This window comes from Elephas maximus, chromosome 24 (genome assembly GCF_024166365.1).
Source record: "Elephas maximus indicus isolate mEleMax1 chromosome 24, mEleMax1 primary haplotype, whole genome shotgun sequence".
Classification (NCBI taxonomy): domain Eukaryota; kingdom Metazoa; phylum Chordata; class Mammalia; order Proboscidea; family Elephantidae; genus Elephas; species Elephas maximus.
In genome coordinates, this window is record NC_064842.1 from 14,010,026 (window position 1) to 14,029,241 (window position 19,216).

General features: G+C 39.2%; 1 protein-coding gene across 4 annotated transcripts in view; it reads right to left on the reverse strand.

Annotated features, from left to right (window-relative positions):
- Positions 1-3,148: 3,148 nt before the first annotated feature.
- Positions 3,149-19,216, reverse strand: part of WDR26 (WD repeat domain 26) — a 43,061-nt gene continuing 26,993 nt past the window's right edge. For all 4 annotated transcript variants that reach the window (XM_049868158.1, XM_049868157.1, XM_049868156.1 and 1 more), the window contains exons 9-14: positions 17,865-17,984; positions 15,959-16,104; positions 15,433-15,511; positions 15,033-15,162; positions 11,086-11,271; positions 3,149-7,971 (exon numbers count right to left, since the gene is read on the reverse strand). In XM_049868158.1, coding sequence (XP_049724115.1) covers positions 7,946-7,971; positions 11,086-11,271; positions 15,033-15,162; positions 15,433-15,511; positions 15,959-16,104; positions 17,865-17,984 — 687 coding nt within the window. In that variant the 3' untranslated portion in view covers positions 3,149-7,945. The remainder of the gene's footprint in view (positions 7,972-11,085; positions 11,272-15,032; positions 15,163-15,432; positions 15,512-15,958; positions 16,105-17,864; positions 17,985-19,216) is intronic.

Consider the following 19,216-nt stretch of genomic DNA (forward strand, 5'->3'; position numbering starts at 1 on the left):
ATCAGAGCTTATGTACTTTAAGCCAAATACACTATTTTGCTATGTCCTATAACAAAGATTGAAATATTCTTGGTATAGTGGGACTTCAGTTAACAAGGCTATTCCAAAGAATGGGCTATTCTGGTTTTCTGAGGGTTTGCCAATAAAGCCTTTTGGTTTTAAGCCATAGTTTTGTGAAAATTCTAAAAGGTGGTAGCCAATTTTTTGCTTTCAAATGAATATAAACCATCTAATGACTGAGAATCCCTTAGGGATATCATTCTGAACTGCAGTGATCACAGTAACTGCGGTCGGGACCGTAGACGTTAAAGCAAGCTTAAAGCAAGCGTTCACTGAGCTAACTGGGTAGGCAGCCAAGTTGCTCTTTAGAATAAATTCCTTGGTAAAAGTGGCTCTGTTGTCAATTGCTTCCTTCTGAAGCTGGGTGGGAGGGGTGGGTGAGTGGGAGGAGCGAGTGGCTGGGTGGTCAGAATTGGCTAGCTGAGAGCTGAGGTTTGCCCGTGGCTTCCTCTGCTGTGTGTCTGGTTCGCTACATTCGTTACCAGGCAGCCTTGTTTTCATCTATACCATCAGTTCCCATTAAACATTAGAACCTAGTCAAAAGGTCAGTTTAACACAAACTTAAATTCCTCTTCTCCAGTGGAGCACCTTGTGTCACTGGTACTGAAAGGGCATAGTAACGTTCTGAGTTGATAGTAACCATCACACCAAAAAAAAAAAAAAAACACAAAACGCTGTAGGGTCAATTCCAACCCATAGGGACCCTAGAGGACAGAGTAGAACTCTGGCCACTTATTACTCAGGGTTTGCTTCTCAGGGACCTGTGTTTTATGAGAATCCCCCGACTTTGGTGCTGGTCCAGTGGGCTTAATTTCACTGCTCATCTGCTATTCTAAGAGCCATATACTCTTGGGGCTTGAGGCTGGCACTTGAATGAGGAAGGAGCTTGAATCCCTTGTCCATTCTCAAAGCTCAGTCCACTTAAACTGACAGTCCATGAGAGAGAGGAGGATATAACATGGAATCAAGTTAGCTAACAAGAGTTCCCTTGTAGAGCATGGTGTCTCCTCACTTGACCAGCAGCCTATTTAATGGATTAAACTGGCTCAATGAAAAGCAAGTTTGGTGCCACTGTACCTATCACAGAGGGACCTGCAGGGCAAGGCTAATCCTCTGGGGTAGTTCTATGTCAATATTTTAACTTTTTGGAAGAGGGTAACAGGACCAGCCTGTTACTTGATAATTTTCTATTTTACCAGCTACAATAACACTTCCATGGCCATTCTTTTTTAATCCATAATCCACTACCTTCCTCCCCCACCTTGTTGTGAAACAAATTCCAGAACCAATACATTTATAAAAATTTTAGTAAGGGTTCTTAAAATACACACACCGCCACAGCACCAATGTCATCTGTAAGCTAATAATTCCTTAGTATTGAATACTCGTTAGTCAGTGCTCAGATTGCCCCATTCGCTCAAGTCCTACAGTTCGTCTGTTCACGTTAGGTTCCAAAACAAGGCCTGTACATGTCATTTGGTTAATGTATCTTGATATTAGGTTCTCTTTTTTCCTTGAAGAAACTGGGTCCTGTGACATAGTAAGCAGGCCATTTGTTGTGTAGAGTTGCCAATGTTAACTTTTAAACCACTTTCAAAGTTTGCAGTCTACCGTTTGCTGCTTTTACAGATGAGGGAACCGAGGCTTTGACAGGTTAAGCAACTTGTCTAAATCACAGCAGATGACAGGATTTATATTCCGGTCTGATGACTCCAAAACCCTTGATTTTAACCACCACCTTACAAATTCATAAGCCACTTTAAAGATTTTCAAAAGTGTCGTGACAATCTCTAAACACTGTCACTGTCTTCTATGAACTACTAAGCAGTTAACTAGAAACACCAAAGTGTTAAACGTCTCACCTTTGACAAGTTTTTATGTAAGTCAATTTTTATTCTAAAGCAGGTGCCACCTATATAACAAAAGACGACTGTACGGTGTAGTGGTTAAAATGATGAACTGAGGCACCTGGGTTTCCGATTCAGCTCCTTTATACCACTGTTTATTTAAGCCTATTTCTCTCATTTGCAAAATGGGAATTACAGAATATGTACCCCAAAAAGGTACCCTGAGAATGAAAGGAGAATGCTTGTAAAGTGGCTCATCCGTAGTGACTGGCCTACAGAAAGCACTCAACATTAGCTATTAAGTAACCCAAATGCCTGTCAATTTATGTTACTCGACGCCAAATAGATGTCCCTGTGACACTGAGGTTGTAGTTGGTCCCTCAATACCCTTTTGCTCCTGCTTTTCATTACTGGTCTCACTGCTGAAGTAATATAGCACAGTCCTATGGTTCTCCAAACACCAGGAAGTGGATTGGTGCCAGGCTGACAACATACATAAAATTGCCTGGGGTGTTAAACAAAAAAACCCAAACCTGTCAGCCTCTTTTGACTGTAGGTCTGGAAGGGGACTTGGAAATCTGTGATTTTAAAAGCCCCCAGTTGAGTCTCGCAGGCCCTTGGCTTTAGAAGTGAAAAGCACAGGCTTTGGGAATTAAGAGGGATTTGATGCCCACTCTTACTTTCTATTAACTCTTACAATTTCTTTCAACTTGACTTTATCACCTGAAAAAGTGAGCGGCGATACTTGTTTAGAGGCAGAAGTGTAAATCTGATGTCTGCAAAGTGCTTGGAGTCTCCGGGTGATGCAAATGGTTAAGCTTGACTACTAGGCGAGAAGTTGGTGCTTCAAACCCCCCCAGAGGCACCTGGGAAGACAGGCCTGGTAATCTGCTTCCGAAAGGTCACAGCCTTGAAAACCCTACGGAGTGCAGGCCTCCTCTGCACATAGCCAGTGCCCAAGTCCAGCCGCGGTAATATTTTGGACAAAATGGGGCATATGAATCCTTTAAAATGCAAACAACCCTTACATTTTTCTCAATCAGTCTGTGACTGCACAATGGCCCTGTGAAACCATCCTCCAGCAGACCGGGCAGTGCCCTTTACCCACCGCTGGCGGAACTCTAGGTAAACAGATGAACTCAGATTCAGCGAGTCAGGTGTCTTAGGTAAAAGCAGCACTACCTAAACGTGCAGATCGATGGGGTTCGCAGACTTAACACACCGTGAGTTACTTGTTATTCGTTCTGTTTATTGGATTGAAAGAAACGGAATACAAATGACTGGTTAAGTGCTGCGCACTGACATGGAAAAGGTGTATTAAAAAAAAAAAAAAATCCCAGTAAAGCAAATCAAAGTAAACATAGTTTCAATCGAAAAGAATTTTAAAGACGTTTAATATACTACAAATTTATAAAATAAAAGTTAACAAAGGGTGTTTTGTAAATAATTAGAACAAGTGAAAATAAATATCAGAGACCTGAAGTTTTTATGCTTTAATGAAATAATATAACAAAGAAATTTAAACTACTAAATATAATCTGAGAGGAATTTAAAAAAAAGCAACACAAAAAAACAAAAACCAAACCCCCCCAAAATTTAAGAACACAATCCTGTGGAACATTTAACCGGTCCATAGCCAACAGTCCTTACATACCCAAAACTCTAAGTGTTAACTAGATGAACCACAACTCCGTGTAAGTCTCGACCGTTTAGAAATCTGGCTATCAGTACCGCAGCGCCCTTCTCGATCTCTACAGCTTGGTTGCTAAGTGCATACACGCTTCAGTGGATCCATTCCCCTCGCCACACACACACGTTTTCAAGGAGCCAATAACATTTTTTTTTTCCATCTGTGCCTAAAAATGTTATGTTTAAGTTAAAGGTGGGGACCCAACTTCAATCTTAGAAAAATATACCAGTATTAACCACATCTTAAATCCCGGGAGCACGGCACAGGTGCACGAGACTTTAAAGATTTTAATAAAATTGACAAAACCTAGAACAGCTGTTTCCAGGACTTTTTATTAAAAAGTCCCTCTTCCACACAGACACACAACATACACATACACACAATTTTATACTATGTTTCCTTGAATCCAGGCTATCTGGATTAAGGAGATAGGGGATGGGTTTTTTTAAGTTTTTGTTTTTGCAACTATAGGGCAGCTACTACGATAGCTTAACAACACTGAAAAATTTCAATTAATTTCACCCTGTTTTTAGAAGTGCCTACGTGTAAAAGCAAATTCACCTCTCCTTTAAAGTCAGCAGTTTATATTAAAATCAGGTATGGTTTCTGAAGCAGAAATATTTTGGAGAGCAACCTCAGAGTTGCTGAAGTCTAAATGAGCAAGTAAAACCAATTAAAGATATTTATCTATTTTTGATTCGGGACAAAAAGGATATTAAGAAAAATTGTCTTCTTTCCTCCCCATTCAAAAGCAGCCATTCTTCTGCTGTAAAGGAACTGACATGGATACGTCCCTTTCAAGAGCTGTAGGAAATATTTACCCACTGTGAGCAGAGGTGATAGGTCAGTTCTTGTTTGCAGGAACCAACAGCCTAAAAAAGAAAATTTCAAGATGGGGAGGGGTGGGAAAGAGGGATTTTCTATTAATGTCACGGAATGCCACTAGAGGCAGAACACTCCTACCAAGTATCACCAGCATTACTCCTCGTGTGATTTCAGCTGAAGAAAATACTGACAAAATTGGATCTTGCTTTCAACTAGCAGGTAATTTAGATCACTTAGTTTACAGTTGAAGTTAGGGAATCCCTTTTTGTTCTCCCACCCGCTAACATGGGCCAATTTGTAGGGACTTTTCACAAAATTTCCTGTTTAAACTACTTACCTGGTTTAATATAACTTATCTGTTTGCCCAATAAGAGCAACGGAAACGTAGCTGGCGTGAGTATTAATACAAAAAATAAAAAATGAAGCTTTGTCATCCCTCCCAACTAACCTCCCACTCTTAATTCATCACCACCCACACACCAATCTTAAAACCCCCCCACATTCCGTATTTTGCCATTAATGACCAATTATTTGCAGGAAAAGACATTTAATTTTATGCTTGCTCTAGCCCTTAATCAATGAAAAAACAACAAAAACATTTTTAAGCACATGGAAATGAGCCTACTAACCTGATTTTTTGGAGCCAAAAATCTCCACTGTACTTTGATCTATGTGCAAAAAGTATTGGTACTTTTCAGTTTAAACATTTGTTAGTATCTTGTAGCTGGCTTGACAGTATTCTCACTTTCCTTTTTCTCTTATGCCTATGCTAGAGTCTGTAGCAGTATCAGAAGCTTTCAGTTAATAACTATGGATTAGAAGATCCTGCCATCAGGTTCTTTGTACCATAAGGTCTTAGGTTTCTTTGCCATTTATTTCACCTTTCTAGCACAGTCACTGCATGGCAAATGTACAGATGTTTACAGCGAGTTGGCACAGCAAAGTACCAGCGTATATAGAAAGCTGCCAGTTAAGACAGACCTGGAAAGCAAAGCGACTAGCTGCTATAGAAACCTTTGCATAGTTGTTACTCCGTTTTAATGGAGCTGTGTTCTTGTCAAATGTGCCTCATGTTTACTCTGCTTTCTTAAAGTGTTTTTAACTATAGTCAGACCTAGGGGCGGCTGGGTGAAGCAGACAGTGGAATCTGAGTGCCAAACTGCCCCGCACTGGCACAAATCGCAGTCAATGTTACCAGTGTACCGCGGCACACCGTGACCAACAGCTGTGGCATTTCTACGCCCACATTTTGTTAGTGGTATCAATGTCACTGTCGAGACGGGGCTGTATTAATGGCTTCAGGGTATAGTACATGAAAACCAAAAACCAAACCCACTGCCCTCAAGTCAATTCCAACTCATAGCAACCCTACAGGACAGAGTAGAACTGCCCCATAGAGTTTCCAAGGCGCGCCTGGTGGCTTTGAACTGCCAACCTTTTGGTTAGCAGCCGTAGCACTTAACCACTACGCCACCAGGGTTTCCATAGGACATGAATCACTTAAGATATGACTGGTCTTAGCTGTGCTGAGGTAAAGAGAAGTTGCCACTTAATTATATACAGTTACCAATGATTTTTATTCAAGCTTAAAGTAAAAAGTAATTTAGTTAAGAAAAATGAAGTACCAGATAGACTGTAACATATACTTTAACTCAGAAGTATCAAAACAGGAATTCTTTGATTCTCTAAGTGGTGGTCTCTGCCGAATGGTGCTTAACGAAATCTTTTACAACCAACTTGGTAAAACCATCTGCTGACCACGATCTGTCATTTGTCTCTTACTGTGAGCTTCTGGGAGAGTCCACGCTATCTTAAGGCCAATTGTTTTTCTTTCTTCACCCCCTTCCCTGATTTTCCCTTTCTCCCTGCTGCTGCCTCCCCCTCCTCCACCCCCAACAGAGGAAGAATTCCTGACAACCAAGCCTTCTCTTTGTGGATCCTGAGGGAGTCTACTCAGAGTAATAATATAGCATCAACTTGGCTGGACCTGAAGGGGAACTCAGTACAAGGCTTTTTCTTCACCAGTATTTTGGGGCATCCCCACTCCTTCCTAACATGTGGTCACCCTATTTATCCTCTACTGAAAAGGGAGGGAATTTCAAGGGAGACGAAGTGTGTTGCATTCAGCTGTTAGGGGGTTTAAAAGCACAATGTGAACATCAGGCTTTTGGCTTACTTTAAATGTGAAATTCTCAAAATCTTAAGTGCTTTTCCATGAAGGAAAACTTTCCTTATACTAAAAGGAGAGGGGAGAGGGAAAGGCTACCCACAGCACCAGTTTAGAATGAGGTTCAGTATGGCAATATCTGAAAAACTGCGGAGGAATCTTCTTTATGTCTCCACAGATGGTCAAAATATTAAGGGCAATTAAGGGAAATGACTCGCTGTGAGGTTTTAAACCCAGTTTCAGTACGTTTATGAGCTGTTGTAGTTTCCTAACAATCTCAAGGGTACTATCAACTTCCAAAGTGGTTCCGTTTGCTGATTCTACCCTTCCCAAATCACACCAAAATGATGTCCCAAGTTGAGAACAACTTGGAACAAGGTTTGTTGAAAACCTAAACTGACTGGATTTATTTAAAATTCTCTTTTAAAAGCTTAGATTTCTTCAAGATCAGGTACTGCTATTTCTTTAGGAATAAAACAAATGGGGGGAACCTTCAAAGTATTACTCTCCGCGTCCTGTGTAATGTCCCTCCAGGCGCTGTGTCTGACCGTGTCTCGTATTCCGGAAGAGTGTCAGTTACACTGCGGATCTAAGTCACAGAGGAAACTGTTTTTAAGCTGGTTTAGATTCCAAATGTATACAAATGAAGTCACTTTAATCCTATAAATACTTCTTAATTTATTTTTAAAAAATTGTGCTGTTAACCCTTTTACGGGGCAACAAGCTATGTGAAAAGTACAAAACTTTTTGTCAAATGTAATATTGAGAGTGCTTTTGACATAGTTCACTGGTTTATCATCCGGATCAGTATATACTGCGCAACGGGCAAGGCTAGAATCCATGAACCAAGCTGCAAAGATCTCAAGCTAAATAAGGCGGAAAGACCTGGAGAAACAAAAGAAGGAAACTCTTTCCTAGCCAATGTATACTCTTCAGACTAATGCACTCTTCCTATCGAGCCTTCTAAACTGTTAAATAAAGTTTTCCAAACAAGCATTTAAACTTCATTACACAGAAGAGCAACAAGAATGGTATCCTGCCACACAAAAGGCAGGAGGGAAAAAAATATATATACTGAGTTCAATGGGTAAGCCTGAATGTAGCACAGTTCTTCACAACCGATGGGGGGATAATTCAACATGGTGTCCAACAACGTTCTAACGACGTGCTTCATCTCAACTGGTTACTATGAAGCAGGTGTAAATGTTTGGCCCCGATCGGGCTTCAGAAATGGTTCTTTTTTCATGACGAGCATGTCTGTCCAGCTATCAATCATGTTTGTTTGCACCAAATCCCAAGCCATTAAAATACGACTAATTTTAAGTTAAACAGAAGTCGTCTGCTCCAAATTCGCCATCAACTATCCATGCTACTGCATTCCTCTGGATGAAGACAAGATGAAATGTGTAGGGGAGAGGGGGAGAAAAAGGAAGGGGGAGAAAAAAGTCACCAGTTAGAATGTTTTAAAATCAGCATCATGACATTACAAAATATAATCACATTAAAAGAAAAAAAAAAAAATCACACCAAAGCAAATTTTTGATACTTTTGTCATAATCATTAAAACGATGTGCCTACATCGTGCCACAGGCCATATACTACAGTCTAAACTCATGATCATTTTGATTAATAGAGAACCCAAGTGAGTAACCATACTGTACTATTACGCTGACTAGAAAAGTCTTTATGATAGTTTACAATAGAAAGGAGGAGAGGCAGACCTGTAGTCTGAGGTGGAGCCCCGGGACTCTGCATTATAACTACATGTTCGGTTAATGGCCCTCTCAGCTGCTCAGTTTAGAATTCTGCAGTATCGCCCTTCTCTGTTTTTTCTTTCGTGTGTGCGTATGTGTAAATGCATAATTGAGACATAATTCACACAGCATACAATCACCCATTAAAATATACAATTCAATAATGTTCCTATATTCATAGGGCGGTACAACCATCCCCACAATCGCCTTCAGAGTATCTCGTCGCCCAGCACCAATTGCTCCCCATTTCCCTCCCGCCCCGCCCTCTGTCCCAAGCAACCGCCCACCTACTCTCTCTCTCACTCTCTGGATTTGCCTATTCTGGCCCATTTTACGTAACTGGCATCACACAACATGTCATCTTTGTGTCTGGCTTCTTTCACTCAGCCTGAAGTCTAAAGGTTCACTCCTTTATCGTGCTCCATTTTATACATCCCTCACACACACACACACACACACAGAGTGTATAACTCTACTGTTATACTTAAAGGTCAGCAAATTCTCTTTGGAAATGAAGTTGTCAGGTGATGTATTTTTATTTAAATGATTTATAGTATCTTATGTAAATATCATTTTCTTTAGACTTATCTATAATTTTCAAAGTTTCTACTCCAAACAGCAGTAACTTTAGAAAAAATGATTTTCCTCCTTGGGGAAGAAAACCAGAAGATGTCTGCATGAAAAGCATATGACCTACTATCTGGTTAGAAGTTGTTTTCCTACTTCCTACTAATGAAAATCTTTTTAGGGCTATACCTGTATTGCCAAACTACACTGGAAAGCTGCTGAACTGGACCCAGATCTTACCAGTGGGCCAAAAATTTGTCTCACCCAACGTTAGTGAGCATCCACTTGACTTAAATTCCCCAAACAGCAGTGAAGGCGCAAACATCCCACCACAGTGGAGGCATAAACATAGACATACGCATATTCTCAAAAGTACCCCCCAAATAAATCCACTGACGGAGTAAGTCTGTTACTCTATACCTAATATTTTCTATTTCTTCAAATCAAATAAGCTTACTTGAAGAAACAACTTCCCAATGACTAACAGAGAAGCACATATGATCACAGCACTAGAGCTCCAAAGAATCTTAGGGGCCCTGAAACCTGAACAGGATGACAAAAGGGAAATGTTTCTGGTCTTAGTTGACTTCCCAGAGGAGTGTTAGAAGGCCATGAAGAATCTACAAATACAAAACGGCCCATCAAGGTCCCATGCAAGGGGCAGCAGTTCGAGCTTTCTGACCTACACACTCCTCATCATACTCTCGCCTCTGGCTGCATATCCTCACTTGCCAATAAGATCTGGTCAAATCTTCTAGAATTTGTATCATAAAGAGAAAAAAAAAAGAGTGTGGAGAATATACTTTTTCAAACCATACATGCTACCCACCCCCCCCACCAAGAATCACTTAACCGACAGCAGTTATTCGTCTTTCCTACTGAAGCATTCCACAGGGTGTTTAAGGCTGTGACCTTTTGGAAGCAGACTGCCAGGCCTTTCTTCGGAGGCGCCTCTTTCAGTCAGGAGCCCAGTGCTCAACTGTCTGTGCCACCCAGGGACTCTGAGTATCTCAAAGCCGTGGAAACAATCTTTTCAGACCTGGATGTGAAAACCTGAAGCACTCAACAAGTTAATTGACCCTGCCATGCTTCGGTGTCCTCAGCTCTAAAAATGAGGATAAGAATACTTCTCTTACTGGATGATGAACATTTTACACCAGGTCATGAACACAAAGGCTCTTGCATGCTGCCTGGCACACAGGTACAGAGTAGTAAACTCTAGTTCTCTACGCTTTCCCTGCCTGTCAGGCATAGCTCGTGGTAACATGCTACACGGTATTAACATGTTTGTTTTTTAGAGTAGTATCACTAACCAAGTCATTAAAACCTTCTAAGTTGTTCAAAGTTACATACTGGCCAGAGTCTCATGTGGAGTCTCTGGGTGGTGCAAATGACAAACGGGCTTGGCTGCTAAGCAAAAGGTTGGTGGTTCAAGTCCACCTGGAGGCATCTGAGAAGAAAGGCTTAGCAATCTAATTCCGAAAAACCAGCCATTGAAAATCCCATGGAACGCACTTCTACTCTGACACACATGGGGTTGCTATGAATCGAAATCGACTTGATGGCAGCTGGTTTAGTTCTCATGTATACCATAATTAGTTATTTATTTCTTAAGTATAAAATGCTCATCAAAAATTACATTTAGGTAGCATGAAAGAAAATCTTTTCTATAAGATTTTTAAAGTGAAGACTACTAAATTAGCTAACTGGAGGTCAATACGGTAGCATATTCCAACTTATTCTCCCCACTATCACTAAAAAAACAAACAGAAAAACGAAACAAACAAACAAAAAAACAAGCAAAAATCAAAAACCCTACTGGATCTCAGCTTAAACAAACTCCTACTATGGGGTAAGATAAGGTAAAAATCTCTAAAAGGAGGAAAAAATAAATCATATACCACATTTTCGGAAACACTGGTGGCGCTGTGGTTAAGTGCTATGGCTGCTAACCAAAGGGTCGGCAGTTCAAATCCACCAGGCGCTCCTTGGAAACTCTATGGGGCAGTTCTACTCTGTCCTAAAGGGTCGCTAAGAGTCAGAATTAATTCGACGGCACTGGGTTTTATACCACATTTTAAATAAATTATTGTTTAAAAGTGCTGCAGGTTTATAAGAAGCAAAGTAGTGTTTTCATGTAGAAAAAAACACAGGAAGGTTGTACAATGGTGTTACCTTCAATATCCTGGTGGTCTACAAAAGGTGCTGGTCCCCATATCCTAACAGTGCCATCATCTGAGGCACTGGCCATCATGGATGGAGTCTGTGGGTTCCAGCTCACACAGTTTACTGTACGTGTGTGCCCTGTCAGCTCTGCGATTGGCAGCTCACTGCGTTTGTGCCAGACGTAAACCTTGTGATCTGAAAAACAGTAATTCAGAGAAGAGTTAGGGGCCATTTTACATTAACAAAACCCACCGATTTTAAATTTATCATATAAAGCTTTGCATACAACATATGATTTTGATTACTATACCTTGAAGGCAGAACAAATATGAGATATGAATAGTTTAACATATTACATCATGCAAAGCCATTTTAATAAAATATACATTTTATTTTTTCTGTTAAAGGTCATTAGCTCTCATCGAGTCACCAAAAAATCTACCTGAAATATTCTGTCAATACGTAAGTAATAAAACAAATCAAGGTCTCTGTAAACAAATCCAGCTTAAACAGGATAAATATTTGGCATTTGTTGTTCTATGGAATCTTAAGGTGACAGAACAGCAATGAATCTAAATTAAAAAGTAACGATAAAGATGACAGCTCAATCTTTACTGTTTATGAAGACCTAGGTATTACGTACTTTACGTGTACTAACTGTTCAGCCTTCACCACCATCCCACGAGGTACCATGCTTATCCCTTATGGATGGTGACTGAAGCACTGAGAGGTGAAGTGACTTACTCACGGTTCAGAGGTAGTAAATGGCAAAGCTGCGACTCAATGCAGGCAGCCCGGCTCACAGCTTACTAGTGAGTTGAGACACTGTCCTGTATCTGCATCATGATATGGCTTAGTGGTAGGCTATTTATAATTTCATGAAGTGACCATGAAAACCAAACATTCCCACAACTTTGCTTGTGATGAACCAATCTTCAAAATGAATAACCGAGTACTGCAGAGCAATGGTTAAAAGCATGGGCTCTGGAGTCAAAACTACCTAATGCCAAACCTTCTCCCTACCACTGACTAGCTGTGTACCGCTGGGCCAGTTACTCACTCTCTAGAACTCTCCATCTGTAAAACGTTAACAACTTACCTCACCACGTTGTTGTGAGGATTAAATAAGTTTGTATATGAAAAGGTGTTTTGAATACAGTCTAAGTCTAGCACATGTAAACAACACATATCACCATGAAGAGATAGTTAACTAAGTCTAAGTGATGGCTCTTGAACAGTGGGCAGAATAGGGGTGAATTAAGTGTCCAATCTGACGATGTTATTACTCAACTATGTGGTCGATGTGGGAATTCTCTGGGGGTGTGCTGCCAGCTGAGGAAACCTGAGAGTGGTGAAAGGTAATTAATTTGCGGTGTGGGAATATGCCCTGGTTGAAAATTCCCAACATAAAAAGCCAGGAAGGTACTTGAACTTTTTTTGTGAACCAAAAGATAAACGCACTAACTGAAGATGCTGAATTTGTTGTTCAATAATTTTCTTCTTGCCTAAAATGAAATTAGGAAAATAAAGGTGTTTTCTCCTAAACTAAAGATGTTCACAAAGGAGAAATACTATAGGCTTGAAAAGTGTGAATTCAATTGAAAGCTGTCTATATTTGGAGGAAAATGTTTTGTAAACACATAACAAAGGAGAATATTTTCTGAAGAGGCAGTGACAATTAGGATTTGAAGAAGCCAAGGTCAGGATGACGGGCTTTATGATAAGGCTCTACTTGCTCTATCAGTCTAGGAAATCCAGTACTTATTCAAAGGTAAAAGTAAGTCTAGTTTTTCTTTATTATCATCAGCACAATAAAACAGTTTGGGTAAAGGCACAACAACTCTTTTTGGGGAAAGGTTTCCTAACTGCTTTATTTTTACACAGGGTTTATACTGCTTTATTTTTATACACATTTGCGGATTTGTAGACCATGAAATATATTCCTTGTAAATAAATGACAAATGGACTATTGCAGCGATAGTGAAAGATAATATACCCACTATATCCAATTACGGGGTTGCTATAGGGTCACTGTGCCCTCGTGGCATAGTGGTTAAGAGTCTGCCTAATAATCAAAAGGTCGGCAGTTCAAATCCACCAACCGTTCCTTGGAAACCCCAAGGGGCAGTTCTACTCTATCCTATAGGACCACTATGAGTCAGAATTGACTCGATGGCAACAGGTATATGGTCACTGAGTTGGAACTGACCTGACAGCAACGTTTTTTTTTGGTTGTTTTGCATACAATTAAGGAGCCCTGGTGGCACAGTGTTTAAGCTAACTAAAAGGCTGGCAGTTCAAATCCATCAGCCTTTCCTTAGGAGAGAGATGTAGCTGTCAGCCTCCATAAAGACTTACAGCGTTGGAAATCCTATAGGGAAGTTCTACTCTGCCCTATAGGGTCACTATGAGTTGGAATCGACTCGACCACAAATGGTTTTTTTTAAAACATCCAATTGGTATTCAAAGCAATCTTTAGAACCATTCTAAACCAGTTGAGTCGTAAGAAAACTAATCTCTTTACTTCATAGTTACGTCTCACTTTTAGCCCCAAGCAGAATAAAATGTAGTTTAATTACATTATTCATCAGATTTAGTTCTAAATTGGTTTGGGCTTAAAAGGAAAAACTGCCATCATCCATGACAGGGGTAGCCCTATATATTTTTAAGCACCTCTAGGGCAAATGTTATTTTTAGAAACAGCTATGGGGAATTCTGAGGCATAATTCGGAGGGGAAAAAGCCCATAGAAGCAGGATTGAACAGAAACAGAGGAAGACATCTCAGAGCAGAAACAGCTTTAAAAAAAAAAAAAAAAGGGCAAGTAGAAAACATTTAAACTATAGGAAAGGTCAACTAAAAACCAATGTGGACTGTGGAATCTGGGAGATGATGGCAGAATTAAACTAACAGGTAAAAGGGACTGCTGACTGAAGAAATGAACTCACAATTATTACCTAAAAAGCCACTCTCCTCTCTTCCCAGTCCTGCCTGACGCTATGATTTTTGGGTGAAGAAAGAATAAACTCCTATGCTTTATATTAAAATTGAAGCCCTTAACTGTCTTTCTTTGTCCCAATCCTTAAATACATGTTATTCACAAAGGGAAACTCACGCTACTTTGTGATCCTCTTGCTAATACCAAGTTTTGTCAGGATGCAGTATACGTCTTAGACAATAAGAGGAACAGAACCAAGAGTTCACCACACAACCCACTGCCTGATGTATCCGTATTTTTAAAAGTGACTTGACTTGCTGCAATAGGGCCTAGAAAAATATAGTGAGTACTCAAATTTGTTGAATGAAAATTTGTACTGATTTGCCATTATTTATGTTCTTACCACCTTAAAAAGTACCCTAAATTTTGATATTGCCTCACTTATCCGTGTCTGCATATTTTAAAGTCTGTATTGTAAATCAAACGAAATACTTTAGGCATATGCCTGCCTAAAATATGGATGTTTTTAGACTAGCGAATAGTAAGTTTATTCAAAAGGGTAGCAGAGCCAATTCTCATACTTTCAGCTTTTCTGAGACCATAAGAATTATCAAACTGAGTAATTTTCTATGGCCACTGAAGAAATACTGAAGGTCTATCCAGGTTCACATAAAACATCATAATTAGCCATGACATTTTAGGCACTACCAACCCCTAAAAATTGCCAGTCCCATGAAAAAACGAGTCAATATATGAAAGCATGATGATTCAACTAAATCTTGATGTGACAGAGTCACTAAACACGCCTCCCCAGGGCCAAAAGGGCACTATTCAGGACAATATGGAGGGCTCGAAAGCCGGTCCCAAAAAAGGGGAAATTAACAGTGTACCGGATAAATAACATACAGAATTTTTAACACCTTCAATCTGCTTTGAGACATGACTACCTTCACAAACTGAGGAAACACAGAGCTTTAATTAAATTCATAAGCATATGTGATAATGTTACAAACATTTACCTTCACTGCCACTAGCGATGAAGTCTTCATTATGGCCTCCAAAACACGAATGAATTGTATAAAACCCTTGCGTAACACCTTGGTATTTTCTTACTAAAACTCTGTCTTGCAAGTCCCATAAATGAACTCCCTGCAGGTAAAAAAGAATATAGGTATTTATTCTACTTCGCCTCAGAAGAATTTTAAAAACATAACCTGTGAACATTTTTCATCTTGTATTTATGCAAAGTGCCAATGTTCTGCTAAATTTATGGCTGATTCATTTAAGGGCAAACACATGCAATAAAATTTAAAAATAAACAGAAATCTTCCTGCTTATGTACATACACACTAAAAATCCTAACTAAGATAAAATCTGAACTAAGCTAGATTTTTCTAAGAATTGTATTACTAAACTTACCTGAGTTGCTACATTTAACAAAGCTAATCGGCCATTTTTTGAAATAGTAAAAGACATAATAGGATGATCTTCTTGTACTCTGTAACCAAAAGATAATTTGTCAAAAGCAATGTACTAAAAATCAAGGCATTCGAATTATTAAAATATACAATCTTCTAGCTAATTATGTTCCACACCACAATTCTGCCTACAATCACTGCTATATACCGTAAAATAATCTGAGTTAACCATTACTAAGTACCACCTGGGAGCCCTGGTGGTGCAGTGGTGAAGAGCTACAGCTGCCAACCAAAGATTGGCAGTTTAAATCCACCAACTGCTCCCTGGGAACCCTGTGCGGAAGTTGTACTCTGCCTGCAGGGTTGCTATGAGTTGGAAACCACTCGATAGCAACGGGTTAAATACCACCTGACTAGCCACCCACAATCCGAACTATTAAACAAACCAATACCAAAAACATAACAAAAACTCGACACTTTAATATAAATCAGATAATCACTGTTTTATAGAAACAGAAAATAGTTACATGTTCCTATCTGTGAGATCCTCGAAGTTATATCCCCGAATCCGCTGGTGTGTATCTGATGCCAGAACAGTCTTCCCGTCACTTAAGCACCAAAGGCATTGCACTCTCACCCCTTCCCAGGAGTCAAGGAGATTACCATCTAAATCCTGATCAGGAGAAAACTGCTATTAACGCTACCGAACAGCACTCAAAGCCAACGAAGCACACAAACAGCATCTCTTAGCAATATCTTTGAGTGATAGCTTATTTTTTCCTGAGACTGATCTCGACCTAATTATTCCAGAAGTGTTTTTAGTTATGAGAATCTGAGTACAGGTCAAAACTCATTACAACAATACCTAAGGGGGTAGGGGCAAGGGGTTTTTGTAAATCAATCCTCAATAACCTACTGTGTATAAATAAGTACAAAGAGAGAAAGAAAGAAAAAACCCTAGGTTCCAAGTAAAGATCTAACCTTCACTGGAAAATAATTAACCATTACTTAAAAGTTTACTAAATTTGGATTTGTCTTATAATATTCAGAAGTTGTGATACGGAAAAAGATGACTTAAAATATTAATTATAGCTTTAAATAGAACTTAGGAATCCATGATGACGCTTTATAAAACGCAACTAAATCAGTAACACGGTCTACAGGTCAAAGCTCTTACTGTATCTCATGAAATATTCAAAGATGCAGGGGCATTACCATCCCCGTTTCACAGACAAGAGACTTGCCAGTTTTGTATCCTCAAGTTCAAACACTGTACGGGATGGCACAGATGGCAGCACCACACATGGTTTTCTTGCACCCAGGGAATTAAAATCTAATGGCTATCACCAGGCCGAGATAATAGAACATTAGATTCCAAGTGTTTCAGGGCCAGCTTAATAAGTCCATTAACTTCTAATGGCTACATAAAAAGTCTTTTTTGACAGGCAATCTTTAGCTTCCTGTACATGATATGATGCAGTTTATCAGCTTGTTTCCTTCTGATCTTAAAAATAAATCTAGGAGTCTATTTGAACCCACGTGTCTTGAACCATGCAAGGCAGTGGTATGAAATACAGAATCCAGTTACAACAGAAACGGTACTGCCTTTGCATCATAGTTTAGCATGTCACAGACTTTTTACCTATCACTCATATTTCTGCCAATCCAACAATCCAATGTAACAGAGCAGGCAGGCATCAATCAGAAAACTCAGACAAAGATGGAAAAGTTCTCTGGTAGCACTCACTCATCGTGATCTTTACTCCTTAAATATTTAGGACATGTCTACTACTGACATTCAGCATTGTGTTCTGTTAATTTTTTTTTTAATATAAAAATTCAAAGGGCTAAAAACCTTAAAGGAAATTAAATACTAAATCTTTTCATTCCTATAAACTAATTTAGGAGAAAGAAAACACTGTACAACATAATTTTTTTAAGTTTTACTAAACTCAGAGTCTATACTTTGTCTAATACTTGAAATAGCAAGAAAGATAGAAAAGAAGAAAGGAAAAAACCTCAATAGCTTAATTTTGTTGATCTTGTTACACGGGCACGTTAAATACAATTCTCTTTTGACTTAAGTTTGATATACGACTATGATGTCCAACAGAGTAGCCACTGGCCACATGTGTTTATTTAAATATTAAAAAATTGAAGTAAAAACTCAGTTCCTTAGTCACACGCTGACCACATTTCAAGTGCTCCACAGTCACACGTGGCTAGTGGCTACTATATGGGACGGAACAGCTATAGAGCATTTCCATCACCATGGAAGTTCCACCAGGCAGCGCTTACCCAGGAAGATGGCAAAGCAGGTCTTCATGCAGTGCATTTTAAAACGGATACTCAGTCAAGTGACTTCTTTACTTCAACACAACCAAATTTGCTTTTGACTCAGCAGACACTCAGAAAGGGACGCTGAATACTTACACACTGATAGAACTGCCCACGCTGACCTCCAGTGACAAAGCGTTTCCCATCTGGGTTCCAAGCTACACTTGTTAAACTGTCTTCGTGAGATTGGCTCATTTTCGTCCTTAGCTCTCCCGTCTACAAAGAGAGAAAACTATGGATAAGACATTCTAGAGCTCCCACTAAAAGGAATGTGTAAAGAAAAAAAAAAAAAAAAACTGGCTATCTGGTTAGTTTGGTATTCCTAACTAGAGAAATTAATTGTTTTAACTAGCTTTATAAGAAACACTACAGCACTCAGAAGAGAAAAGACTTAAAAGACAAAGCCAGGGGTTGAGCAATGCCTGGCAGAGGTGACCCAAAATACAGATACGATGAGATTAACTCCAGTAAACCCTCATCTTAAATCCACTGCATTCATAAACTGAAACATGTAATTTTTCTCAAGCACGACGATGAAAAGCTCAAGGCTACAAACCTATTCCTCTGAGCTTCCACTTGTCATCTTAGTTCTTCACAAATTTTCTTCTAAAAATGCAGTTAACGCAATAGCAATTCCTCAAGAACATAATTAATGAGTAGAAAAGCTATGTCCTTAAACTAAGCCAAGGGTGTACGGAGTCTAAGTTATGTTAAATTTCGTATTTTAAAACGCTCAAAATGTAGTAGGGAAAACGGGAAGAGAAAACTAAAAATTATTTTTAATATGTAACTTTATTTTGAAAGAAGAGAAAAGAAAAAGGAACTTTGTACTGTTTTAGCACAGCCATTCTAAAGCATTCCCAACCAAGCAAGGCTATTCAGGGGTCACAACCCTCAGGTATCCTCCTGTGAAGGTTTTCTAAGTCATTCAACTTAGAAGGGAGACACATACCATTTAATCTAGTCTTGATTCCATTTTGCTCATGGATTAGAAACAGGATCTGAGAGATAATAGCTGCCCTTGGTATAATAAAAAGTACATGGGCATACCTTCCTGTGAGAAATGGGTAATCAAAAGTAAAAATAAAAGAGTGAAAACAAAGGGCATGATTAGGAAATGGGGGCAAGTAATAAAAACAAAGAGGGCACATAAATAGAAAACTAGATGTTGCCCTTACACTTAAGAAAAAAAAAAAATCAGCTATCTAAATCCTTCCCCCAAACTGTTAACTATGCTCATCTATTTACCATTTTGGGTTACTTGATAGAAGCAGTTAAAATAAAACTTTAGAATCACAAATATACATGCAACAGCTAGAGTCTTAGAGTTCTTTTCTATTCACAAATATGTTAACACATTAAGTTATAAAGGAAGAAACGGTCATTTCTCCTGTGATGCTCAGTATAGTGGGTATATGAGGCTCTTAGAAACCTACCTAGAAACAAAA